Genomic DNA, 27,795 nt, shown 5'->3' on the forward strand with positions numbered 1-27,795 from the left:
TTAATGATTCAGAAAACGCGTACGAAGATTTCATGTTTAATTACTAGATGATTTTTTTTTTTAAGAATTAGATTGTCAGTGACACATTTAGATGGTTGTTTGTCGCCACTTTTTGGCGGAATTTCTACAACCGTCATTGGAAGCATTAAGTGGTCTTTGCATAAAGACATTGTATTTGATTGTTTGTGACTCAAATGATTACACTGGTTAAAGACTATACTAATCGAGATCATTTAGTAAAAAGCGAGATCGCCATTTCAGTTAAACAAAACACAAAAATGATTACGACTTGATAGTTTTGACGTTCATTCTTTTACGACAGTCTAAAAGGTGGGGGGATTCTAAAACCGCTCCTGGTTTAAGCTTTTAACTTTTGTGTTTGTGATTTAGCTTGTGCTGTTACTTGTTGTTGACTCCTCCGGCATCTGTCATGGCTTCTTTTTATCGAAATTCAGAATATGCTGCAGAAATCTGTCCCTGGTGCTGTAAAGCTTAAACTGTAAAAGCTCGACTTTTCTCTCTTTTTCCCCTTCAGCTCTGCTTCTTCCAGCCCAGGTTTAAATGGAACGCAATCTAAATGGAAGGATGAGGTTCCATGATGTCATCAAGGGTGGATTCATCTGATTGGCTGTGAGTGTCAAACGGCTGAATTTACATTATAATGTACAAAGTATGTTAGTTTTTGTTTTTTGACTGATGATTTTTTCATGTAATACAAATTTATTCCTAAACATTTGGAATTATGGCCTGTTAAAACATGTACTGCACGTTTCCACCATCTTTTAGTGGCTTTTTTTCCCATTGACTGTTGTTGCTCACTGATTCTCAGTGTGTAAATACATATGAACTTTCCGTTTAAATCATCCCCGACTCTACACTAACCCAACACAGTAGATTCTCTTAGCTCTGTTTGATTGTGTTTTTGTCTGTTTTCCACTAGAGAGCGCAATAGATCTGTACAAGACAGAGGTGCCCAAACTTTTTCTTACCCCTTTGACTCGCTCTACGAAGTAGTTGACCTTGTTAACTTGTAGCCTATTATTGTCGGCTAAGTGAACGAGGCGTTCATAACAGAGATTTATTCACAAACGAATCACTCCATCCGTTAGAATGAGAAGTGAAAGCGCGAGAGAGGGTGTGTTTCAGGACACGGATTAGATCAAATTTTACAGGGAGGGAGGATCCATTTTCATGCACACAAACACATCTTTGTCGGCGGTCACTTATCCATAAATATAGAAAAGTGATGTAAAATTATAACCCTGCTGAAAAATCCATCTTAAACCAACCTAGGCTGGTTGGCTGGATTTAGCTGTTTGACCAGCCTTTTAGAGGGGTTTTGACCATTTCCAGGCTGGTTTTCCCCCCCACCCCCGGTTGCTAAGCCCCTGCCGTCGAGTGACAGTGTTTAGTTTAAAAAATCAGATTCATTTACAACCTTTAACTGAAACATTTAATTTCAGTTTGCCTTTGTGTAGCTCAGCAATAAAACTAACAAAAAAGATTACGTCAAATAAGAAATGATTATCTCTTTGTTTAAGTCATTCACCAAAACCCTCCATCATTCTCTCCTCTCAGATGAGACGGTGGACCAAATCAAACGGGCCAACTTTGGCCCACGTGGCCTTTGGGCATCTATGCTCTAAAATAATAAACCTGACTGTACTTATATCGACCTCTACGCATAAAAAAAATGTATAACCAAAATAAGTTAAGCAAATACAAAAATATATGCATAAAATGGACAAAATGAGTAGAAATAGAGGCTAATAAATGTATAAAATCCCATTGCTAAAATAGGATATCTATGGTAAATGAAAAGAACTGGCATTTACATTTAAAAAGCTAAGGCTAAGCTCTGACATTTCTTTATTAACATTGCAAAACGTATACAAACGTGTGCAGGAATTAATAAAAAAATTGAATATTTACAGTAATGCAGATGCAGGCGCCCCATGAAGTAATATGCATAATATAATAATAATCATGCTTTTAGTACACCTCTCCAAACCCAAGGTCATGTAGGAAAGAAAACAAGGAGGATAAAACACATGCAACTCAAAGAATAAACAAGGTTTAGAAACCACAGCTGTTCAGTTTTTTACCTGGACAAATTATTATAGGATCAAGATTTATTATGACAATGTGGATCTGATTTGAATTGAACAGAAGTTTCATATTGACATGGCCCTAGTTATTTGTAGTTAGTTGAATGTGTATATTCTTAGCTTAATATTTATTTGCTTACATTTTTATCTTCAGAACAACAGAACATTCTGGAGCTGATATTTGCCTACATAAACACAATACTTTATTGGTAAAAGTGAATCTACTGCTTATTGCAAATTATTTGAATACCGTTTAAAAAATTACATAATTTTCTGGCAAAAACTAGTAAAATCACCAATCTTTTAGGTATTACATTTCAGGTGCTCTGCCGTAGCACTGATATGATTTGAGAAAAAGAAAATAGTATTTATTATAACATCTATTGCTAATATACACAGAGCTCCTGTGGTATGACATTCGAAAGAGTAAAAAGTGCGCACACATTTTAAGTGATTTCATTATCTTCCATAATGACAGCAGCTTCCCCATAACTGCACATTACAGGACTACACAATATTATATTATATGCACAGTAACCTGCATCTCAGACAAATGGGAAAATCTGTCATTATGCCAATGACAATGCTAATTCACAATACATCATCTTATAAAAATGATGCTAAAAGCACAAAATTTCAATTCTAATATTGTAACAAATGAGCCAAATCACTCAAATAATTTTTGTCATAAAACACATTCAGGTCAATTCACATTTCAAACATGTACACTACTTGACAAAAGTCTTGTTGTTGATCCCAGTTGTAAGAGCAACAAATAATAACTTGACTTCTAGTTGATCATTTGGAAAAGTGGCAGGAGATCGATTTTTCTGATGAATCATCTGTTGAACTGCATCCCAATCATTACAAATACTGCAGAAGACCAATTGGAACCCACATGGACCCAAGATTCTCATTGAAATCAGTCAAGTTTGGTAAAGGAAAAATTATAATTTGGGGTTACATTCAATATGGGGCATGTGGGAGATCTGCAGAGTGGATGGCAACCCCTGTCATGACAAACCATAGGAGAGGGCAAATTCTTCAGCAGGATAGTGCTCCTTATACTTCAGCCGCAACATCAAAGTTCCTGAAAGTAAAGAAGTTCAAGGTTCTCTAGGATAGGACAGCCCAGTCACCAAACAAGAACATTATTGAGCATGTCTGGGGTAAGATGGAGGAGGCATTGAAAATGAATCCAACAAATCTTGATGATTTCTGGGAGTCCTGCAAGAATGCTTTCCCTGCCATTTCAGATGACTTTATTAATAAGTTATTTGAGTCATTGCAGAGATGTATGGATGCAGTCCTCCAAGCTTATGGGAGTCGTACACAATATTAATTCTTTTTTTTACCGCACCAGGACTATATTCTATACTGTATGCTATTTGTGTTAAGTGACAAGACTTTTGTCTGAGCAAAGTCAGACCTTACTGTCCTAATTAAATAATTAAAAATCAAGACATGATCATATTTTATTTTGGTCAAATAAGCGTAACCTAGAGGCCTTTGCCTTTTTATATAAGCCACTTCTGATACCAAATGATCCACTAGAAGTCAAGTTATTATTGCTGTTCCTAAAACTTGCATAGACGACAATACTCCACAACACATACTCTCAACAGCCTTAGAATTGAATTGGGCTATAGTTTTAATATCTCAGCACTGCAATATATTAACTTTAATTCATTTGTCTACATCAATTACATTTGCTGTTTTTATTTTTTGCAAAACTGTAAATGTTGTTCCAAGTAGTTAAATGAAGACACAACACATATCATATTTTGAATTAGACGTTTAATTTGATTGAAAGACAAAACATCAAAGAACAACCCACAAAGTAGAACAGATGACTTCTTTTTTTTTTCCATTTCCTTAAAAATAAAACAAAATATGATTAAAGGACAATCCTTCTCTTTGAGACGGCAAAGTGGAGTTTGACAGGGTTCAGGTGTGGATGCTGACATCCTCCCCTTTAGAAGCTCCACTACCAATGCTCTGATTTGAACTTTTCCCACTTCAAACCAACAGTTACACAATGTCTACAACAGCCCACAGAAAGATGAAGGAAGGGAGGATATATAAGCAAGGGATAAAATTACATTTGTACAAAAATAGATTTCTCCTATTATTTTCTAAACATTTTTTAAAGGTCCTGTGTCTGTGATGACCCTGTGCCAGAGTCAAAGTTGATCTTCACTAGTTTAAAGGGGAGAAAAGGTGGTTACGTTTCTTTAGGTCTATTCACTAAGCAGACACTGAGGTTTTGTAAATGAAAAACAAACGATCGATCGGTCGAGGAGCTGGTGTACTGTATTGTCTTAGGGCTCTGAACTGCTGGTATCGATCTATAAATTTAGCTTTTTCAATATTTTTTTCAAGGCTGAACACAAAAGCTTCAGCAATTAAAACACTTCTAGTATCTGAGAATGTAACAGTGCAATTAGGCCTGGTTTAGGCAATTAAAAAAAAATCCTTTACTAACATTGTGTGAAACATTTAAAGAATGGATTTATATACTTTCATATTTAGAAATATACACACATTTACATATAGACAAAATAGAGCTTTATGTTATAAAGCATTGTTTATGTATTAATTCTACCTAGTTTTCATTTCTGCTCCATTTGCTTCAGGAGAAAGTTTTTTCCTTTTCATTTTGATCTCATGAACCTGCATATGGCTTCAAAACACCAGTGGATTCATCTGGTGAAGCCAATAAAATTCATTGCCATGCAAAGAACATGAGGGTAAGAGGACGAAAAGCTGATTTTCACAACGCAGTCATAGAGAGGCATCATCATTACCAGCATTGACTGAAGCTGTTGCAGCTATAAACCATCTCCAATGATCTTAATCATACTACTGACCAAAGAGCCTTGTGAGACTGCACTCAAACAAAAACAACATTCATAATATTTCACGTAAAGTGCCATTTTTTCATCCGATTAAATACTTGTACAAAATTCAAGTAATGTTGCAGTGCTGCATCTCCACCACTAGGTGGAAGTCTCAGCTCTCCCACTGCCTCAGTACTGCTCCACTCTCCTAATATCTCTCTAACGGCTGCTGGAAGCCTCAATCTTGGTCCTGTGGTCTAAACTTGATCAAATGCGGTCTTTATATTTTACTGCCAGAGGTTAAACAAAAAAAAAAAATTAAAATCAACCTCACTATGGACCAGTCTTTGGGAAAAAATGCTAAATGCATAGTTCAGCAGCAGCAGCAGCAAACAGAGAGAGAAAACTGCTGAAGATGGCAAATTACACACTCGAAAACGATGACAGCTTTAAAAAAAAGGCCCAAAATCTCTCATATAACACAACAGTGGGACTTGAAACATGAGGTTAAGTGCTTAGAAAACATCCTAATGATAATGCACACTTGCGAGACTTGACTGCATGACACGGCTTGTGCGAACAGGAGTGAACGGGGATACATTTAATAGCAAAAGTGACTGAAAGAGAGGTAACGGCACACGTTTGGAAAAAAAATCATTCAAAAAATAAGGATACCAATACTGAATTGGTTGTAATAAACTGTACAAGTGTCGCGCTCGCTTGGAAAACCACTTGAGGTGAATTGGTATACAGACGAGTCGCACAATGGAACAAATGCGGGTGGTATACAGATGGCTGGATGTCCACTAGAAGACTCCTTAGTTCACGTTTCAGCATCATGGGCTCATTAAGAACAGGCAGATTGGATTTGTAAAAGCTGATGAAAAAGTGTAAATGATCATAATCCAAACCTCCGACAGCGACCTCAGACGTCCTGTGTCCTAATCCTGAAGTTACGTCCATATTGTGTCTCCAAGCCACCGCTGATGATGATGGTGAGTTGGGAGAATCAGCATGGTTGTTCGTAATTACAGGAACATTCTATCAGGAACAGCTCACTTGAGGTGGAGGGGGAGAAATGGTAATTGCAGCAGGATTGTAATCGCAAAAAGTCCCATCAAGGGCTGAAAACACAATGTTTGTGTTAGAACCCCGAATCATTACCCGCATTATCATCTCCCAAATAAGTCTTTATGCGCTCAGACATGCCAGCCCAGCCTTAATCCTGAATGCAAGACTAGTAAAGTCGGCCCATCCGTCAGCCACATGAGGCCGATTACAGCTCTGGATCCCTCCCACAAGACCCATTATATCCCAACGTACAACACATTCCTGCAATTACTGGACCTCCAACAAATCTTTTTTTTTTTCAAAATATATACCCATTGCAGGATAGTTTGGTACACCCGTGTTGTTCACTGTTGTCTGGGCGCGTGAAGTCTGTTGTCTCTCTTTTTTAATGTGTTTTATATATATATATATATTTTATATATATTTATATCTTTATACAAAGTATAAACAGACCCATGGACGCCATGACTGAATTGGAAATGCTGAGTTGAGTGGCAGTTCTGAACGTCTCTCTGCTCTGGCAAATGGTGTCAGAAAGGATCTTTGTGGTGGCCGACCCTTCTTTCCCCGTCCCGGAGACAGGAGGTCGTTGTGTCATTATGTCATTTGGTGTGGAGCTTCTAGCATCTCCATGAGGAAGGTGTCGATGGGTGTGTCGCCTATGAGCTTGAAGAAGAACAGATGCTCCAAACACTTGAGTCCGATCGAGCGCAGTGCAGGGAGCCGCAGCAACAGCTTCGCAAACCTGCACACAACATCACAAAATCAAGTCACATCTACAGCTAAACCCATCGCTCTTGATATGGCTCTCTGACAACCTTTGAAGTCAGGCATGACCGGAGACGTGTGAAGCTATGAGTTTTAGTTTTCTTTTCTTCTTTTTTAAAAAAGTAAACCTCTTTTTGATCTTATCTCAAATATAATTACCGGCCACTTTATTAGGTACATGTTTAACTCCATGTTAGTGCAAATATATACATTGCATCAATCAAGCAGTGACATCAGCTCAATGCAGTTAGTCATGTATAGTAGATACAGTGTGATAAAGATGATCTGCTGAAGTTCAAACCAACCATCAGAATGGGGAAGAAATGGGTTTTAAGAGACTTTAGCTGTATCTAGTGTTGCCAGATATAGCAGACTTTTTCCAGCCAAAAAAATGGCCAAAATATTCGAATAATATTTAATTAATTTTGGTTGATTTAAGTCGAAATTAACCTAGTTACTTTAACTGTAATAACTTTTAACCATACACCAACACCAGCAGTGACAGAACCATAACATAACTGGATCACTTCCAAATCCCCCTCTCACCCACACACTGCACTTATTGTTGTGTAGATTACACTACCTATTAGAGTATGTTTTACTTTCAAAATGGGGTATAAACTCGCCCCATTTGGCGATTTAAATTCTTTTGAACATAATTAGGTGCTGCTTGTCAATCAGGCAATGCTTCTATGTTTGTTTTGCGGGATTGTGGGAAAAAAAAAATCTATAAAAGTGTCATATTAAACCAGTGTGAGTTTAACTGCAGGCGCTGTGTGATGTGCATGCACGCGAAGGGGAGTCAGTACGAGTCAGATTTGTCTGGGGAGTCAGATTTTGATCCTACAACATTCCTTTACATCCTCTTGTGGATAGGCCCACACGTTTTGCACTATGCAGTGGTCACTACTAAATAAATGAAGCAGGAGCACACAGTTAAGTTTTATTAGATAAGCTGCATATAAAATTTACATTTCAAAACCGGCCGACCTTGCCAATACCATTTTTTTACCTGCAAAATCAAATTCAAAACCACCCAATTGTGCTGAAAACCGTCCAATCTGGCAACACTGGCTGCATCCAAAATAGCCCCCTATACCCTCATTCACTATTCCTTATACATTAATACAGTCCACTTGAAAAAGTGAATGAAACTGAGTGAGTGGTTTGGAGCCCTAAGTTTTGTTTGTGCTTTGCTTGGTGATGAATCTCTCAGATGGATTAGATTATTACATCTTGACCAGACCCTGTGATAATTATGTAACACTTTGTAAGTTGTATATTAGTAATCAAACCAAGTACTTTAATTTCTGTCATGTATACAAATGTTAATTTAACGGTTTAATAATACTTTAATTAGAAAATCACATAGGATTCTGCCATCTTTTGGTCAGAAACTGAAATTCATTCATCGTGTGAACTTACTGTGCATTATGGGTATTTTCTAGATGTTCAGTTTACACTCATTATGTTGAATTGTGGGATTGACTGAGAGCACTTCAGAACTTCCACTATGGTTTCAGAAACCACAAGAAATGTCTGCTCCCACAATTAGTGGTTAAATAATATTTAAGTGTATATGGGGCGATTTCGGATACAGCCTTTGGATTTCGCTTGGCTGAGTATTTTAGAAGCTGATGATCTACTAAGATTTTTGTGGAAAAAAATATCTGGAAAATACCTAGTGAGCACTGAGTGGCAGGGAAAACAAACTCATTCATTCATTTTCCTTCGGTTTAGTCCCTTATTCATCAGGGGGAGCCACAGCAGAATGAACAGTCAACTAATCCGGCATATGTTTTACACAGCGGATAACCTTTCAGCTGCAACCCAGTGTTGGGAAACACCTATACAATCGCACATCCACACACATTCATACACTTCTGCCTATTTAGCTTATCCAATTCACCTATACGCATGTCTTTGAACTGTGGTGGAAACCATGGTTCAGACTGCTAGTCATTTAAATGTGTGAGGAATATTTTTTGGCATATCCAGAAATATTTAGCAATTTTTCTTGGCCTCCTTAATACCAGCTGACCATTGTTAAGTATTGTTGCTTACCACATCAATCCCTTTATGACCACAGTGTGTCCCTCTAACAGTATGATGGCTGCTCCCAGCAGAATAACACATCATGTCACAAAGCTTAAACCTTCTCAAGCTGATTTCCTTAACATGACAGTTCACTAACTTAAATAGCCTCTGCAGCCACTACTGTAGATTTCAATCCAATAGGAGACCTTTGGAATGTGATGAAACTGGATATTTGCATCATGTGGATATGTGCTTCTGACAAATCTGCAGCAATTACATTTTTAACATGTCAAAGAAACAAATCTGTATGTAATCTTACCAGCATCTTGCTGAGCATATGCTGAAAAGTCCTAAGGCAGTTTGTTAAAAAATGTAAAGCGTTGTCAAGGTGTATCTAATTAAGTGGACCGTGAATGAACTCGCATATACTGACATTCGCTGACAAAAAAAAAGAACTAAAAAATAACTAAAACAGTGTAAGAAAATTGTTATCAGCGACTCGTGAAAGTACAAAAATGTGCTGTCATTTTGCAATCAGGTCATTACTGCAGTGGTGTAAAAACACGGAGTGGTTCCTGTACCTTCCAGGTTGTTCAGGGTACTTATGTTTGCAGTAAGCTTCCAGAGAGGCGTAGACCTTCTCTCTCAGTGCTTCCACTTCACCAGGGTTTGACAGGCCTTTGGAGTCTGAAACAGTAGAAGATGCATAACAGAATTAAGTTTTAGAGTAGGAACTGTTCCATCCTGCTCCAGCACATCCTCAGGGCATACAAAGTCCCAACAGAACAAGAACTGTTAATAAAACCCTAGCAATGTTCAAAAAAAAAAAGTGAGCTGTTTTAAATAAGCAACGGTTCTTGATTCTCAACACTAATCCTCTCTCATCTCAATCTGCTAAGTTTACAGGCTTCTGAGAGCCTCTAATTGGGGAAAATGAGAGTAGCCTCCCCCCCACTGTCTGTAATGTGAAGGGAACAGAAGAGAGGTCTGTCCTCTGAGAAAGAGCTGGACTCTTCCTCATTAATGAATGGGACACGCTTTGTGCCAGTGATTGGGGTTACATTTACTCTGGGGTACAAAGGCCAGTGTTCAGAAAAACCTAAAACATTGGAAAGAGATTGTGAGTGGGAATTGTTAAGTGGAGAGAGAGGAAATGGGATCAAAAATCATTGCAGACTTGGACACTGTTTGGACGCTGTTCCTTGCTTACGAAACTAATTTCAACAACATTAAGTTATGTTATGTTCACTTCTTTAGGCATGTTATGGAAGTTGTGATAATGTTTTTGCCTATTCTCACATATATCTCAGTGAATTGACTTCTCACACAAGACAAACACAACATCAGAGAAATATGCAGTTTGAAGTAAGAGAAAAATCAAATTTTTGCCATGTTTGTTTTTAAGTTTGGGCTGTAGAGCTCAGTTCTCTGCTTTAGTGTAATTATAAGTATATTATAAAATGATGTAATTATAAATATGTATATGTATTGTATGGACGACTATGTGTGTTTTGTTAGAGCACCCTGAGAATTTATAAGTATGTGTATGGTAGTGTTTTTTAATTGTTCCTGCACAAAAACTAATAAAGCATCAAAATATATTTTTATAATCATTGAATAAGATTAATAATTTTAAAAAGGCAGCGTACATTTTTGTGAACAGAAAATAATAGCATATTAAAAACTGCATATATACAACAACAGTGGCATTATGTTAACATGCTATACTGTGTTTTAAAGGGTTAAAATATGTTAAATAAAATAAAAATAAAAAGTTAGAAGTTATCACCAGGACTGATGATGATAAAATCTATATCAGTAAAATAAAAACAAAAACACACACACATGCACACACTCACTCACCGGCCACTTTATTAGTTACACCTGTCCAACTGCACGTTAACACAAATTTCTAATCAGCCAATCTCATGGCAGCAACTCAATGCATTTAGGCATGTAGACATGGTCAAGATGATGTGCTGCAGTTCAAACAGAGCATCAGAATGAGGAAGAAAGGTGATTTAAGTGACTTTGAACGTGACATGGTTGTTGGTGCCCGATAGGCTGGTCTGAGTATTTCAGGAACTGCTGATCTACTGGGATTTTCACACACAACCATCTCCAGAGTTTAGAGAGAATGGCCAGAAAAAGAGAAAAAGTCCAGTGAGCAGCAGTTCTGTGGGTGCAAATTCCTTGTTGATGCAAAGGTCAGAGGAGAATAGCCAGACTGGTTTGAGCTGATAGAAAGGCAACAGTAACCAAATAACCACTCGCCAGAGCAACCTGTGCTCTCACTGCCTTCGGTGTGAATGCATAGTAATGGTGTGGAGGATATTTTCCTGGCACACTTTGGACCCATTAGTATCAATTAAGCATTGTGTCAATGCCACAGCATACCTGAGTATTGTTGCTGACCATGTCCATCCCTTTATGACCACAGTATAGTCATCTTTTGATGGCTAATTCCAGCAGGATAAAGCGCCATGTCATAAAGGGCAAATCATCTTAGACTGGTTTCTTGAACATGACAATGAGTTCACTGTACTAAAATGGCCTCCACAGTTACCAGAACTAAATCCAATAGCACCTTTGAGATGTGGTGGAATGGGAGATTAGCATCATGGATGTGCAGCCGACAAATCTGCAGCAACTGTGTGTTGCTACCATGTCAATATGGACCAAAATCTCTGAGGAACATTTCCAGTAACTTGTTGAATCTATGACATGAATGATTAAGCAGTTCTGAAGGCAAAAGTGGGTCCAACCGGGTACTAGTAAGGTGTACCTAATAAAGTGGCCGGTGAGTGTATATATACAATACATATGTTTTTAGACACATTTTTGCCCTCTATGGACTTGAGGGTTTACAAGAAAAATCAGAAGTGCAAGACATAAAGCCACAATTACTTTTTTATTTTTGCATTAAAAAGCTTCTATAAAAATGAAAATACACAAGTGTTACCTGGGTTGAATAGTACAATGGCTCGAAGACACCCAAGCTCTGTTTTATCCATCTGCATGTCTCTCATCTTTGATACCAACTCCGTCAGCACTCTGCATATAAGAGAAAACACAGAGGTAAAGACAAAAAAGCCACAATAGATCTTTATAAATGAAACACACTCCTAACACAATCAGCTGTTGGGAAAGTGGCAAGATATTACTCCATTCAGGCTTTGATGTGCATCAACTGTCAAATATCAATAAAACATCTCCACTGGCATCACTTCCTCTGATCTAGAGGGTAACATCGCCTCTGACTGTGTTGGCCTTTGCATGACCGGGTGACGACATACACACACACAACATGGTTCCCACTCTTAACGCACTGTAATTGAATTGGCCTGCTGGAACAATAATAGGAGGGGTGTGGAACTTCAGCTCAGTGTTTAAGTCCACCATCCACTTCATTTGTAGCGCGGCTGTCACTTATAGAAGACCTGATAAAGAAACATTATCAGTGCAGTGCATCTTAATGCAAGCGGCATTAACACTGAGGCTCATTCTTCCATTCTGCGTATTCTAATCGCTGAAGCCTTCGGGCGGTGAGAGTGGAGTGGAGACTTGATCTTGAACCATGAAGCTGTAGGTTTAAGTGAATCAGGTGGCACTGCTGCTGGGGAAGGTAATGCCCCAATTAAACTTAATACAGTTTTTTAAAATCAGTTGTGACTTTCTTAATCAGCATTTCTGTCTTGGGTTATTTTGTGCAATTATTCTGGAGAGTTCATCAAAAAAAAGAATATTTGATTTTTTTAATTCAGTTTCTTTTATTCTATAAGCATTAAATTTATATATATATTAAAAAATCCTGGCATTTTCAAAATTATTTCTTTTGTTTTGAGCAAACCTAAATACATAGGATGATGTCAGTTTTTTGAACACACCATGTTAAGCATGAATAAAAAAACATATTTTCAATAACAGACTATAACTATTTTTAAGGCGACGCAGTGGCGCAGTAGGTAGTGCTGTCACCTCACAGCAAGAAGGCCGCTGGTTCGAGCCTCGGCTGGGTCAGTTGGCGTTTCTGTGTGGAGTTTGCATGCTCCCCCTGCGTTTGCGTGGGTTTCCTCCGGGTGCTCTGGTTTCCCCCACAGTCCAAGTACATGCGGCACAGATAAATTGGGTAGGTTTAATTGTCCGTAGTGTATGAGTGTGAATGAGTGTGCATGGATGTTTCCCAGAGATGGGTTGCGGCTGGAAAGACATCTGCTGCATAAAACATGTGCTGGATAAGTTGGCGGTTCATTCCACTGTGGCGACCCTGGATTAATAAAGGGACTAAGCCGAAAAGAAAATGAATGAATGAATAACTATTTAAATTTTTTTTAAAACATACATATAGTAGAATTTAGCGTATTTTAATTATTTTAATATCGGCATGTTTTAAAAATCTACAAAATATATTATATAAACATTTTACATTACATTCAAACTTTTAAAAGCTTTTTAAGTTATTCTATATTTTTAAAAACATTTCCTTATTAAAAATGCATTATATTGCCTTTAGTTTTTACAATACTTCAATGGGCTAGTTGCTCAAGATGGCACCTATGAGCTTCCCAGACGCAAGTGTGTGCGCATTTACTTCGGGTTGTATAGAACCATGAAGGAAGAGGTGAAGATTTCCAAATTTTCGTTACCAAAAATGAGTATGTTTAATATAAAATACAAAGTAGTTTATCAGCGACAGGAGAGAACATCTTCACAACATTGCTGCATACCTCAGTGCACTTTTGCTTTCATTTTTTCCCTGTTGGTGCTAAAGTTCCTGCTCAGTGGTTACTCAAATACCGTTGGGAACATGTCTTTTTTTGTAGCAAGTTGTTTCTCTGCGTTGTGTTCTAATTATTCTTTTTTTAATTATTAAAAAGTAGTTCCACACAAATATGGTAATGCTAAGGTGATTTTATTTTGCTTCTGCATAACACTATCTGTAAATATGAGTTTTTTTTAACCCTCTTCTCTCAACAGACATAAGTCAAGAGCACAAGCTCTCAATATACACTCACACTTTACAACATACATACATATGATGTTTAATATATCACAGATTGCAATCAGAAATAATAGTAATATAGTAATAATACAATAAATAATATTCCAGAGATATCAATGGAGCATCTGTGTCGATGATCCCAAACTCTCGGTGTGGGAAGAGTATAGTTGTTCCATGCAAAAGACTTTTCTCAGTCCATCAGGTGTCAAAACAATATTATCTTTAGGATGTACACTACACACTAGTAGTTTTTGTATCACTGAAGTGATTCCAACTGACTTTGAGTAACCACTGAGCACAAACTTTAGCATAGACAGTGAAATAATGAAAGCAAAAGTGCACTGAGGTAAGCAGCAATGTAGTGAGACTGTTTATTTCCTGTCACTAATAAACTACTTTGTTGTTTTTGAACATGCTCATTTTTGGTAACAGAAATGAGAAATCTTCTCTTCTTCCTTCATAGTTCTATACAATCGGAAGTAAATGCGCACACACGTGCGTCTCGAAAGCTCACGGCTGCCATCTTGTGCTACTAACCCATGCTATTCTTAAATGATTCTTTTCTGTTAAAGTCTTCCTCAAAACACTTGACAACCAACAAGGCTCTCTTCAACCCTTATTCTGACTAAGATCTGGACAAAGAAAATTAAAATGTTGGCAGCTTTATTGCACATTGTTCTAGCTTGTGAAGCCTTTGGCGACATTAGCTGTATCAGCCATATTTTTTGATTCCATCATAAATGACACACAAATGGATTTCCTTTAACATTTTCTGTCTGAACACCCGACCACTTCTGCATGACCTCTGTTTCTAGCACGGCTGCATATTTAATGAATATTGATGTAAATCGATAGAACGCTCGCTCCTCCCTGTCTTTGCCTCAGAGTTGGGCTGGCAGAAATGTCAAGGTTCCTCTTCTACCCTTGAAATGCCCATGAAAATCTTCCATATTGTATAAGCCTCTAAATTATATTGTACATAGAAAGAAAGTGTATCAAAACACATTTTATACATTTATGATTTTTAAAAACCTATTTCATTAATTTTTATATTTGTATGTAAGGGATCGTACAGATCAAAGACAAGCCATCCTAATTTTGTGTCTGCATCAAATTACATTTAGAAGTGATTTTGTATACATAGAAAGCATTTTAAATGCAAGTTAAGCATCTACATTTGTATTTCAATTGACTTGTAAAAATACAGTGCCAAATAAAGGGTTAAATGAAGTTTCATCAACATGAGACAGACATGTAGAAATGAAACAACAAACTTATTTTGTTTTATTTGTACTTTACCTGTAGAAATTAAAACATATCAAAGAAAAGAGCCATCACAAAACACTTTATTGTTCTTTAAATTATTAAAATATACTTGATGACAAATGAATACACTCACTGGCCACTTTATTAGGTACACTTTTCTAGTACTGGGTAGGACTCATTTTTGCCTTCAGAATTGCCTTAATCCTTTGTACTGGATTACTACTATGTATAATTCAACATAGTACTGGAAATGTTCCTTAGAGATTTTGGCCCATATTGACTTGATAGCATCACGCAGTTGCTGCAGATTTGTCGGCTGCACATCCGTGATGCAAATCTCCTGTTACACCACATCCCATTACTTTATTGGATTGAGTTCTGGTGACAGTGAAGGCCGTTTGAGTATAGTAAACTTATTGTCATATTCAAGAAAACCAGTCTGAGATGATTCGCAAATTATGACATGGCGCGTAATCCTGCTGCAATTAGCCATCAGAAGATGACTATACTGTAGTCATATAGGGATGGACATGGTAAGCAACCAATACTCAAGTAGGCTGTGGCGTTAACACAATGCTCAATTGGTACTAACGGGCCCAAAATGTGTCAAGAAAATATCCCCCACACCATTACACCACCACCACTAGCCTGAACTGTTGATACAAGATAGGATGGATCCATACTTTCATGTTGTTGATGCCAAACTCTCACCCTACCATCCGAATGTTGCAGCAGAAATCGAGATTCATCAGACCAGGCAACGTTTTTTCCAATCTTCTATTGTCAAATTTTGGTGAGCCTGTGCAAATTGTAGCCTCAGTTTCCTGATCTTGATGACAGGAGTGGCCTAATAATAGTACCTAATAGTAATAGTACCTAATAAAGTGGCCGGTGAGTTTATGTACTATCTATATGAAAGATATTGGCAAAATATAAATAACATATCATACACAATGTTATTAGTATTTTTTGTAGCATAATACTTTTTATTCAAATGATTATTCTTCTAATTTAGGTTAACTTTAACTAATTTTAGTAGTTTTTATTCAGTAAATCATGGTAAAAATGTGTGGCAGAAAAAAATGCTCTTGATTGACCCCTTCCTGTCTCTGACGCATCGATAAATAACACAAAATTTGTATATTATATATTTCTAAAGTAAACACACACACATAAGTATTTTATTATTATTATTATTATTATTATTATTATTATTAGTATAATTATTATAAAACGAATATATTCTGTTATATTATATATAATTATTAAACATTATATATTTGTATCCCTTAAAAGTTTCAGTCAAACTGAAATAGTTTGGTACCCCAATTTTCATTGTACCAAAATTCATTAAAAAAAATAAATAAATAAAAATGTTCACACCTGTCAAATATGGCTCCTACTCCGGCACTGTGGGCGCTGTTTCGGTGCACATGTAATCCTGTGGCCAACAGTATTCCATCTTTCACTGCTATGGATCGGTGCGAAAATGACGCAATGAGGAGCTCATTCCATCCTGAAAGAGATGGACAAAATCACCATACCTCATTGCACACAGTGAGGGGAAATTAAGCAAGCGTGTGAGTGACAGGGCTCCTTTAACTAGTCTGCCTAGCAACTACCCCTCATTTCCCCAGAGTTGAGCTTGGAAAAACTGAGATGCTTTCATCTGTGAGACAGCAGAACTAAAGCGGTTATTTATAGACAACCTGAGAGCTCGCCGAGAAGGCCCTCTCCAAATGCTCTTCAGCTTCTTCTGAGAACATCAGAACATCTTGCTAATGCAATGAGCCACGCAGGAAATTAAAAGCAAAACTGTTTGTTTGTAAAATGCTGGTCTACAGAGCATCTTTCTATAGGAGTCAAACTTGGTCAACTTCTAAAAAACTCACTTATAAATCTGATGTTGTAAATATAAACGATTGTGTCAAAACGTTCTTTTCTACTGCCATTTCATAACTAGTGAGGACACAACACACATTTCAGCAACTATAATATTGACCATGGACACCATATTTTACATTTATAAGTCCGCCGCCTCCTCCCACACCAGTCTAGGCATGGGCCTTTATATGGTTCTGACAGTATGATAACCTTGGAAAAAAATATTGTGGTTTTACGGTATTGTGATTACTGCTCTAAAATATATTCTCTTAAAATGTCTGGGTAAAAAAAACTAAATCTTTTCCCCTTTGAACACAATATATGTTATTTTAAGAAACATTTAAAGTATTTTGGAGCAGTAAACACGTCAAGCTAAATAATTTTCCAAAACCGCTGTATACCTTAAAACGGTTATTGTCCCATGCCTATACTAGTCATGTTAATCACCTCAACAATGTCTCAAAACCATTCAAATATCCAATAAGTGATCTGGGGTTCTGTCGATAATTGTATTCACAAGGTAAAGATTAAGGGTGCTTTCACACTAGCACTTTTTGTTTGCACCCGAGTTCGGTTGATCATTCAGAGTTTGGTACGTTTAGCTAGTGTGAACGTTGTCTTCTGAACTCTGGTGCGCACCTGTGAACTGTACCTGAGTCTGCCTGAAAGAGGTGGTCTGGGGTACGGTTCACGCAAACTCTGTACCTTGATGACAAGCGGGACTGAGCCAGGGCAAACACAGTGATAATGTCTGCCTGTCTCCTCCAAAAACAGCTTCTGCAGACATCGTGTTATGTTCATTTACAATATTTTTTTGGGGCAGATGGACGCGAGTTGCTTTTTGTATGTTACCAAAATGAAAAGATTCAGTTAAAAGCAGAACGATCGCGATGTGGTCGGAAGACACAGTTGTATTTATTAACAAACCATTTGAGTAACAAATAAGGTTGTATTAGCAAATAATTTGAATTAATGCAAAAAGATACATAAGTTCAGAAGCTCAGAACTTTCAACATGTCTTTTTTTAAAAGTAAATAATTTTGGTAAGATTTTGTTCTGTTTTCGTCCAAAAGTGGAAAATTAGTTAATTAACAATAATGAGCCTAATAAGGGGCTATGCTACACCACTATGCTATGCTACAGTGTTCAGTATGCTGGTTTCACTCTCTCTCCAGCGCTAATCACTACACAGTCTGAAATGGCTTTCACACTTAATGTGGAACATGCACTGTCAACTAGCTGGCAAGCATGTCACAGTCACAGTTCAAAATAGCTTAACAATCCATCTACCCATATGCTGGTACACTGTCAATAAAATGTTACAGTCAATAAAATGTGGTTATTATATTCAACTGTATTTTTTAATTAGCACATTTTAAGATTTTTTTAAATGGAAAGTTATTTACAATTACTTTATTAAATAAAATAACATATAATTATTACAAAGTATTTTCAGTTTTGATTTATGCCAAGTGCATCGAGCATTTTAAATTTTCGGCTCAGAATATACATTGCAGTGCATAACTATATTTTGTTCATAGGCGGTTTTAAAACCTAGAAGCCCTTGTAAGGACAATGTTTATTTACTTGTATTTATTTATTTGTTTGGGAGTGACATTACTTGGGGAGATTTGTGCATTTTAGAGTTCAAATATACATGTGAATTACAGCTGCAGGATATTGGAAAAGTCTGACATTGCGATATTTTGTTTCTCTGCGATATATATTGAGATATGAAAACAATTTCACCAGATGGCTTGAATCGCTCTATTTGTAAAAAAAAAAAAAAATCTTGAATTTAGCTTGATTAGGGTGATTTTGTAAGAGTGTGAATTGTGTATAAATATAATAAACAAATTGCAAGCAAGAATAATTACAATAGAGCAACGGAAAAAGGAAAAAAATGGGAGAATTAAACAGTATTCAGGTACAGAAATTGAATAATGAAGTGTAAAATACCACTGTATAGAATTCATTGTAGTAATTCAGTAAAATTATTCTTCATTAAAGTAACAAATGTTCTACTTTTTTGTGCACGAATGCTTTAAACGCTATTGAAATGCCTTTAAAACACATTCAAATGATGAAGTTATAGTTATACTTTGCACAAATCTTGTGTATTCTAAATTGTTGATCAACTATAAACCCAACTCAACCATGCATATCCTGCAATGTGACTATTGCAGACACACATGCTGCGATATCAATACTGAAACGATATATTGTGCAGCCCTAATGTGAAACTTTGCATTTTTTAGGTTTTGAGATGCCTCTAATAATAGTAACAGCCACATTACTTTAATATAAACACTCTTGCTTCTGAGTTTTACATATAAATGAACTGGTCCTGTTTCTAGCTGAGCAATCTGTCTTATAGGAGTGCATCTGTCTGGTTGTGCTCTTAAACTCACCTGCTCGTAGTAGAATGACCTGGTCGTCAAGCGGGAGCTCAGAAAAGTGTGGAATCCTCTTCGCCCACTCCACCAGAGTAAAGAGCTGCTTGTCTGCGGCCTGACAAATGTTGGTGACTGGATCATTGGGCTGTTGGAGAAAACAAGAACACAGCTGTTATACATGCTCTCAGTCCAAACATCTAGCAAGTTTGAACACAGTGCTGTTTTGAAAAATGCAAGGACACAGTTCACACCAAGTACACACTATAATAACTGGTGACATTCACATCGGGCAGTTACAGAAACTCAGTTATAAGACCTTATCATCAGGTTGGCTCCTCATGAAAACTAAATTCCTAACTAATTTAGACCCCTAAAATATCATTCCTAGAACTAAAACTATTCCCAGTCCTTACTATGTGAACACACCAAAATCTGGCTACTAGTTTTAGGAAGTGGGTAAGATCTCCCGAGGAGCAAAAGCACCCTATAGTCAGCTTGAACATAGCCTGTGTTTGTTTCCAGTGAGTTTTGTGTTCAGGTCAACTTCTAGGGCATGGTTAGTTAAAGTTTACTAAGCTGTTGACAAGTTTATAGCTGGCTGAATTATAACCCAGAGAAAGACATCTGAGAGCAACCTTATCACCATCTTGAACACTTGAGGTTTGATTAGCCCCACACAAAAGCGAACAGGAAGGCAAAACAAACAGTGTTTTTGCCCCGGCCTGTCGAGGAAATACCTGCAGAGATCTGGTGCTAAAAAATGACTCTTTTCCAAGCAGGCGTTTCCTGCAGGAAGCTCCCTAGAATGAATTTCACTTTGACATATTTGCTCATTCCCAAACATTTACAGAATAGCGCTAAACATTTAAAGGAGCCAGAGAAGGACGTGTAATTAACTGTCTGACAATGTGTTGTGTTCAAAACACGCATGCATTGTTCTTGGAAATGCTTTTGTGTTGAACGTCACATGTGGGGTAGAGTGTGCTTTAAACAGCTCCTGGAGAATTGAGTCTATTAGCATGTCTCAATGCGTAACGCTCCGACTCCATCAAAGAGACAGGACAAATGAAAGAAAACTGATAAATGGCCTGGATGACTCCAGCTTCACGTCGCGTGACGCCAGGGGATGGACAGATATGCAGCTTTGTTTTATTAGATGAAAGAGCGAGTCTGTGGAGTTCAGGAGAGAGAGGGAGAATGAACTCATGGAAGCAGCAGGAGCGGGGTTTATGAAAGGACGAGGACAAATAGACACTGAGTACCGTTTTTCAACTTGAGTGTCAAAAAGGAGAATTATTAGAAAACATCAACAGTTCATGCAATGGGTGAAAGGACAAATAGTTTTTAAGAAAACAAACAGAGGGGGAGAACAATCTAATTCGTATTTATCGAAATTATGGGTGGGAGGGGGGTGTGCATTCCTGGAAAATCTTGACCTCACTTTGGCAGCCTGCTAGATGGTGCAATGCAGGAAGTTTATTAATAGGTTTGACATAATGACACCAAAATTATGAGTCAAGAGCTTTGGAAATGGTCAATATTTCAGCCACAGTCACTGAAGCAGCCCCTTATAACAGTCCATTAAGTAACGCATTCACTCAAATAACACTTGTAATGCATTGGAGAAATATGAGTAAATTCAAAAGGTCACCTTGTTTTTTTAGAAAGTAACTCAATTTTGCAAATGTTTTAAAATGCTTTTCCCCCCAAACTAAAAAAATAATAAAAATTCTATAATGATTTAAACATATTAAAAAAAGTGATTTAAAAAAAATCTTTGTCATTTTGGATTTGGGTATGTATGGATCATTACATGTCAAAAATACTTCTAAACTTAAAACTATCAATAAAGATATTTCTGTGTCAAAACACTTGTAAAACATGTTTAGCTATTTCCTTATGTCTAATACACTTATTTTCTACAATATGCTGTAAAGCGCTTTGGATAAAAGTGTCTGCTTTGGGCTATACATCTTATGCTATAAATGAAAATGAATTGAATAACATTAAAATCAATGTAATACTGGTAAATCAAATTAAAAATTTGTGTAATTTTGTCAAATAAAAAATAGGAAACAATGATAAATTCATATTTATCATATATTTATACTTATCAGAATCAGAATCGTTTTATTGCCATGTTTGCTTTACATACACAAGGAATTTGTTTTGGCTACAGAAGCTTCCAGCATACATAAAGTCACAAGTACAACACAGAAAAAAAAATGCATTAAAAAATATGAGAAAAGATGGCAAATGTTGCATCTGACAGATATGCAATTAGAAAAAAGAGCTCTGGATGATGAATTGTATTTATAGATTTGTTATAAATATACAAGTTATAAGGTGCTGTGTACAAATGCGCACAAGAAGTTTTGCATTATATATTGATATAAGGTGCTGTGTACAGTGTATGTGTACATATGGCATTACTACTAAAAAAAGTGGCAAATGCAGTAATAACATGGTAAAACTGATAAGACTGCTGAACAGATAATAATGCATATGTTAAAAAAATACATATGTAAAACATATTTAGGCATGAATAGACTGCAACAAACACAGATGAACAGACTTTTAGACTTTAAAATGTAAACCCTGAGCAAAATATTTTACAGTTAAAACAAATCAAAATTATATATATATATACACACACAGTTGAAGTCAGAATTATTAGCCCCCCCTTTGAATTTTTTTTCTTTTTTCTTATTACAAGCCAGAAACAACTCCACACTTGGGGAAATGACTGATGACAGAAAAACAGCACTCTCTTCCGTGACTTTTACATCGGGACACAGGAACTCTCAGGAGAATCTTGTGAAAGTGTTGAACGTTTCCCCTCTCCGGTATTTAGGAGTCTGTTTAAAACTGCACTGACAACAGCAGCAGATCAAAGGCAGAAGCTGGAGATGGCAAACTGTTAGCCATCTCTCAGCTTATGAATATTTCTGCGGCGGATCGCATATGCAGACGATCCTCCTCGGTGCAACACTTTCTGCCATGTTCTTTAACAAATACATAAACAAACAGATCATTAATTCACAAAACAACAATATAAAGGAGAGCGAAGTGCTGTAGAAAACCTCTGACGCTCCTCGCCAGAATACAAGTCCCGGAGTTCTCGTTAAACATGGTAACACTCATGAATGATGAATAGCTTCTTTCTGTTTACAATGACCTTATTTCATCTACAAAAACAACCCAAAATGACCAAAAATACTTAAAAAGTGCAGAAACAAATGTTTCTATTTGGAAGAAACCAAAAAGGGCTACAACAGATTGATCAAAATAAACATACACCCGAAAGTATTTCTTCAATTCTTCAAAATATCTTAAAAAGTCATAGAGATGAGAAAATGTGAATTAATTAATATGCATAAAATACAATATTAAAATATAGCTGCAAGCAGCAACTACCAGGGTTCAATAATAAAAACAAATAATTTGTATAATTAACATTAAATTAAGTACAATTAAAAAATCATTCATTATAATTATTTTAGCCAGGTACAGTGAATTGCCATATTTTGCAGGCTTATGTGCAATCACATTTATGTGTATTTTTTGATAATCACAATAATTTATCAATTACAGGCATTTTGGCAACCCCCATTTTCCAAATGACAATATTATATATTATATTATAGCAATCCAAAGGGGAAAGCCGAACTTTTATTTTTATAATTATTGACCTAAAGAGAGTCCAGACAGTTGTGCTTCAGTAGATTTACAGTGTGAATTCAATTCAATACAATATATATTTTATGTATATAAGTTTTCTAAACAATTTTCTTTCCAAAGCATCTTTACAAAAGGTACACATTATTACAAAATGTTGTGCAGTCTACAGCAGCTTATACACTAGTAAAATGCTGTATGTTGTAATGATGATTTCTTTTCAGATTTCTCACTAAGTACATAAGTCAAACTCTCTCTCTCTCTCTCTCTCTCTCTCTATATATATATATATTTTTTTTTTTTTTTAATATTATTTTTTGTTATTCATACTCCAGATTATCTAATTATGCCACTTTGGTTCTGGTCAGGCAAAATACCTAGGCTTGTTCACAAAAGTAGGTTTTTAAAAATATCTAAATATTTGAAAATTTCACCAGGGTAGCAACTGGGTTTGATGTATGGCAAGAAGTTTAGGAGTTATGAGTAGGGATAACTTAAGGTTTGGTCCTTAAGTTAAAGTTAAAAAGTAAATATTTATTTGTCTCTCCCATTAATTAAACACATTTCTTTTCTTTTTTCCTTTTTTAGGGATTTTTCACCTTTAATTGGAAAGGACAGTGGACAAACAGGAAAGTATTGGGAGAAGAAAGAGGAGAAGGGTCGGCAAAGGACCTCGAGCTAGGAATCGAACTCGGGTCGCCGTGAGGACTATGGTGCTATATGTCAGTGCACTTAACCTATCACGCTTGGGCTCTCGCAGAAAAGATCGCAGGAATTATCAAACACGTAGATTTATTTACAAACACTCACTTGGAAGACATAAGAAACAAAGGAGACTCAGGAACGACAAGAGGTGTAGACAAGCATAACGTAGAATATCAGACAATGACTAAACAACACAGGATTATAAATACACAGGACATGATGGCTAGAATCACACACAGGGGATGAACACAGGTGAAACTGATGAACATAGGCTACGTTTACACTACAGCCAAATGTGGCCCGAATCTGATTTTTTTGCCCACATGTGTCTCAGGTGATGACAGTGTGAACAGCCCAAACCGCATGGAATCTGATCTTTTCAGGTCAGATCTGTTTTAAATCAGACACAGATCAGATGTTTTGCAATGCGACTGCAGTGTGAATGGTTATGTCGGATTTCATGTGAATTTTCCATAATCTTTGAGCGACATGCGTCCTCATTCTGTGCTGCAAACATCATCTACTCCTCAGTATCACAGTAGAAAGGCACATGATTGGGGCATGGGTTGATCGCGAAGCTGAAGAGCGTCATGCATGTTGCGAATAGGGGATCCGTGTGCAAAGGAGGGAGAACTTTCTCTCCGAGAGAAAAAAGGGCAGGTGCTCCAGCACTTAAACCCTGTTTCTGTACGTGTCTGCTGTTTATAACGAAGTAAAATTTAATAACAAACAGAGATAAAACAACTCCTTCACAAGCCTTCACAGTTCAGTCTGCGGCTGCTCATTAACCCTTGATGAGTTCACTACACCGGTGGTCAAACAAACGCTCACCATGGTCATAAATCACAAATGATCAGTGTTTTCAATCACAGGTGACTTATTTTAGATTTCAAATGCCGAAATACACACAAGTAGTAGCAGAACAATCATTTACAGTTCTTAAAATACACCACGGTTGTCTATGAAAATGGCAATAATCATATAAGCATGATCTGACAACGTGCTTACTTCATACAGTATCACATGTGCATAATTAGACATTTTGTGCTGTCCGAAACTATACTTTTGCACATGCAGGTCAGTTTAGGACTATGATCTGTTCACACTGCCAATCTGATATTGGCCACATTTATAAGGGCAGTGTGAACAGCCATGCAAAAAATTCAGATCTGAGAAAAAAAATTGATTTGAGCACTAAGCCTGGCAGTGTGAACGTAGCCATAATGAAATGGTGGGAAACAGAACAAAGGAGCACATGGGAAAGGTCACATGACAAAAACACAGGGGCCTGACATAACTACTACGCTATTTGCGCCGCTGCCGACATTAAAATACATTTCTAAATATAATCTAATATTAATAAATACAATTAGAATGTACAAATATGTAACCGTGTACATATCAATGATTATTTTAATGGAAATTCAAAATGTATTTTTTAAATTATTTTAATTCCTCAAACAAATATAATTTATAATCGAACTATATTGAAAACTAAACTGAAAAACCAAAATGACAAAAAAAGCATAAAAGTATATTCAAGTTATGCCAAGCTTTAAATTGCAACATGAAAACCGAGAGTTACCCCTTAAAGAATGATCTAGATTGAAATGTCTCCAAGTGGCATAAAATAAGCAATTGATGGAGCAGATCTGAAAAAAATGTCCATGAATGATTAGTTTAGTGTGAACGCAGCTAGCCATATGATTTGCTTGTGTTCGGTCGGCGCGGGGCGAATGCTTGCCGGGGGCCACAAATGATGACGACTTTATAATATTCGAGGAGACGCTTTGATAAAACTCTCTTCATGACCATCACAAAACAACGGCTGTTTTTGTTCCTGCTGAATGGAAAGCATTGGGCCTGCATTATTCACAGCGGATCCTGGGCTGGCAGAAACGCCATGCTTGCATATCGCGCTATGAAATTTTTATCACTCGAGGAGGAGAGATGAGAGACATTTAAATTTTTCATTGTCTGCTTAAACTATATTATTGTTGCGTGACAACAGAGAGGAAAAAAGCTGTCTGGATTTATAGTGGTGCATGACAAACGAGACGTCTGCAAACTCACGTGACACATTCATGTCTTAAAAGCACCTCTGTGTGTTACTGAAACTAGGCTAGTGTTGCACAACAAATCAGTTTCAGCATCACAGGGTGGCTATCGTAGTCGTGGATAATCATTTGAAATTTTTTTATAGAATTCAGTGTAATTATTGTGTGTAACTTTGTTGTGCTTTTGATTTTAGGTTTAGATTTTTTATGTTGTTTTTGTATTTATAATATTACAAATAAGTATTAAGCAAATTTATTTCAATAAAATAAAATATTTGGACAAATATGCATCTAATTTTATCCGATGCGGTGGCTCAGTGGTTAGCATTATCCCTTCACAGCAAGAAGAGCTTTCGCTGCATAAAACATGTGACAGGGTAACTGGCGGTTCATTCAGCTGTGGTGACCCCTGATGGAGCAGGTACTATGCTGAGAAAAAAAAGACCTTTTTGCTTATAACAATATAATAATTATTGAAAATTGTTATTAGTAAGGCTACATGATATATCATTTCACCATCAATATTGCAATGTGCACGTTTGCAATATATTTACATCATAGAATCTGCAATTTCATGTTGGGATTATAACTAACTAGAGACCACAGTTCAACACACCTGATTTTGTGGTGACATTGCAAAATTGAACTGTAATTTAATAAAAAAGTTAATTTATAATACAATAAAGTATGAAGATTAACAACTTTAATTAATTGTGTTTAATTATTCAATACAAAAAATACTATATTTCAAATATTGTGCAGCCCTAGTTATCAGTATTTGTCAGAATGTTTAAATATCACCGCATATGTCTTAGAAAGTACACAGCCTTATGCAAAACAATTACTTTTGGCTAATATATACTTTTAAAGCAGTTTATTTAATCTTGATCAGACTATTAAGCATAATCAGTGCACAATGAATAAACTCAGGTTGTTTAAAGCGATACAGTAGGTGTTTCTTCAGTTAACACAAAAATAAGTTGTGGATGGATGGATGGATGGATGGATGGATGGATGGATGGATGGATGGATGGATGGATGGATGGATGGATGGATGGATGGATGGATGGATGGATGGATGGATGGATGGATGGATGGATGGATGGATGGATGGATGGATGGATGGATGGATGGATGGATGGATGGATAGATAGATAGATAGATAGATAGATAGATAGATAGATAGATAGATAGATTTTTCAACTTTAAAAAGTTATAGCAAATTTTGTTATTAGCAACATTTCACAAAATACTCGAGGGTGAATATATGGTGAGTAAATTCCCATTTTTGGGTGAAGCATAAATTTACATTAGAAGTGATGATAAATAATTATAACCAAAGAAGAGAAACAAAACCCCCAAACAATTAAGAGGGAAAATGCCATCAAAACGAGTGTAAAAGGAGCAAGCGTGAGCATGTTCTCCAGCTTCCCTGCCTAACTGGAGGCCTGTTACTAACGCCTGTTTAACTTCTGTTCTAGGTCACCATGAGATAAACACACTTCATTCAGCTTGGCCAAACCCCAGCCATTAAGCAGCAGCGGCAGGCCATTCATGAGCTGCTCTCACGGGCCAAACTCCTCTGATGAATTAACACACGGAGCAGTGATTTCCAAAAGAGTGCAGACAGAAGGAGAGCTGCGGGACAGCAGGAGGAGACCATATCGCTGACAGACGGCCAGTGAAGATCTGCACTGTCGCATTATTTGCTTTAATATCATGTATTAAAGTATCATCTGCAGCCAGCAGGACGAGTTAGACTAAAGTTTCGTATGGTTAAAAAAGGTTTCCGAAAAAAGTGTTCTAACAACATTTTCCTTTGGTTCAGTCCCTTATTTATCAGGGGTCGCCACAGCGAAATGAACCGCTAACTACCTTCCAGCCTGGGAAACACCCATATGCTCTTGCATTCACACATATACTCATTCACTACAGTCAATTTAGTTCAACAAATAACCGTAGGATTTAGACAAGTTCAGATTA

General features: G+C 36.7%; 1 protein-coding gene and 1 long non-coding RNA gene across 5 annotated transcripts in view; one reads left to right on the top strand and one right to left on the bottom strand.

Moving 5' to 3' along the window:
• The first annotated feature begins 556 nt into the window (after positions 1 to 556).
• Positions 557 to 27,605, top strand: LOC130215259 (uncharacterized). The gene is made up of 3 exons (XR_008835680.1): positions 557 to 630; positions 23,639 to 23,772; positions 27,294 to 27,605. It is a non-coding gene; the product is annotated as an uncharacterized LOC130215259 (long non-coding RNA).
• LOC130215257 (retinoic acid receptor RXR-alpha-A) overlaps positions 5,625 to 27,795 on the bottom strand; it is a 301,966-nt gene continuing 279,795 nt past the window's right edge. For all 4 annotated transcript variants that reach the window (XM_056447175.1, XM_056447179.1, XM_056447176.1 and 1 more), the window contains 5 exons: positions 19,388 to 19,517; positions 16,476 to 16,608; positions 11,787 to 11,878; positions 9,406 to 9,511; positions 5,625 to 6,764 (listed from right to left, as the gene is read on the bottom strand). In XM_056447175.1, the coding sequence (XP_056303150.1) occupies positions 6,617 to 6,764; positions 9,406 to 9,511; positions 11,787 to 11,878; positions 16,476 to 16,608; positions 19,388 to 19,517 (609 nt within the window). In that variant the 3' untranslated portion in view covers positions 5,625 to 6,616. The remainder of the gene's footprint in view (positions 6,765 to 9,405; positions 9,512 to 11,786; positions 11,879 to 16,475; positions 16,609 to 19,387; positions 19,518 to 27,795) is intronic.

The sequence above is a fragment of the Danio aesculapii genome, chromosome 21 (genome assembly GCF_903798145.1).
Source record: "Danio aesculapii chromosome 21, fDanAes4.1, whole genome shotgun sequence".
Taxonomy (NCBI): Eukaryota; Metazoa; Chordata; class Actinopteri; order Cypriniformes; family Danionidae; genus Danio; species Danio aesculapii.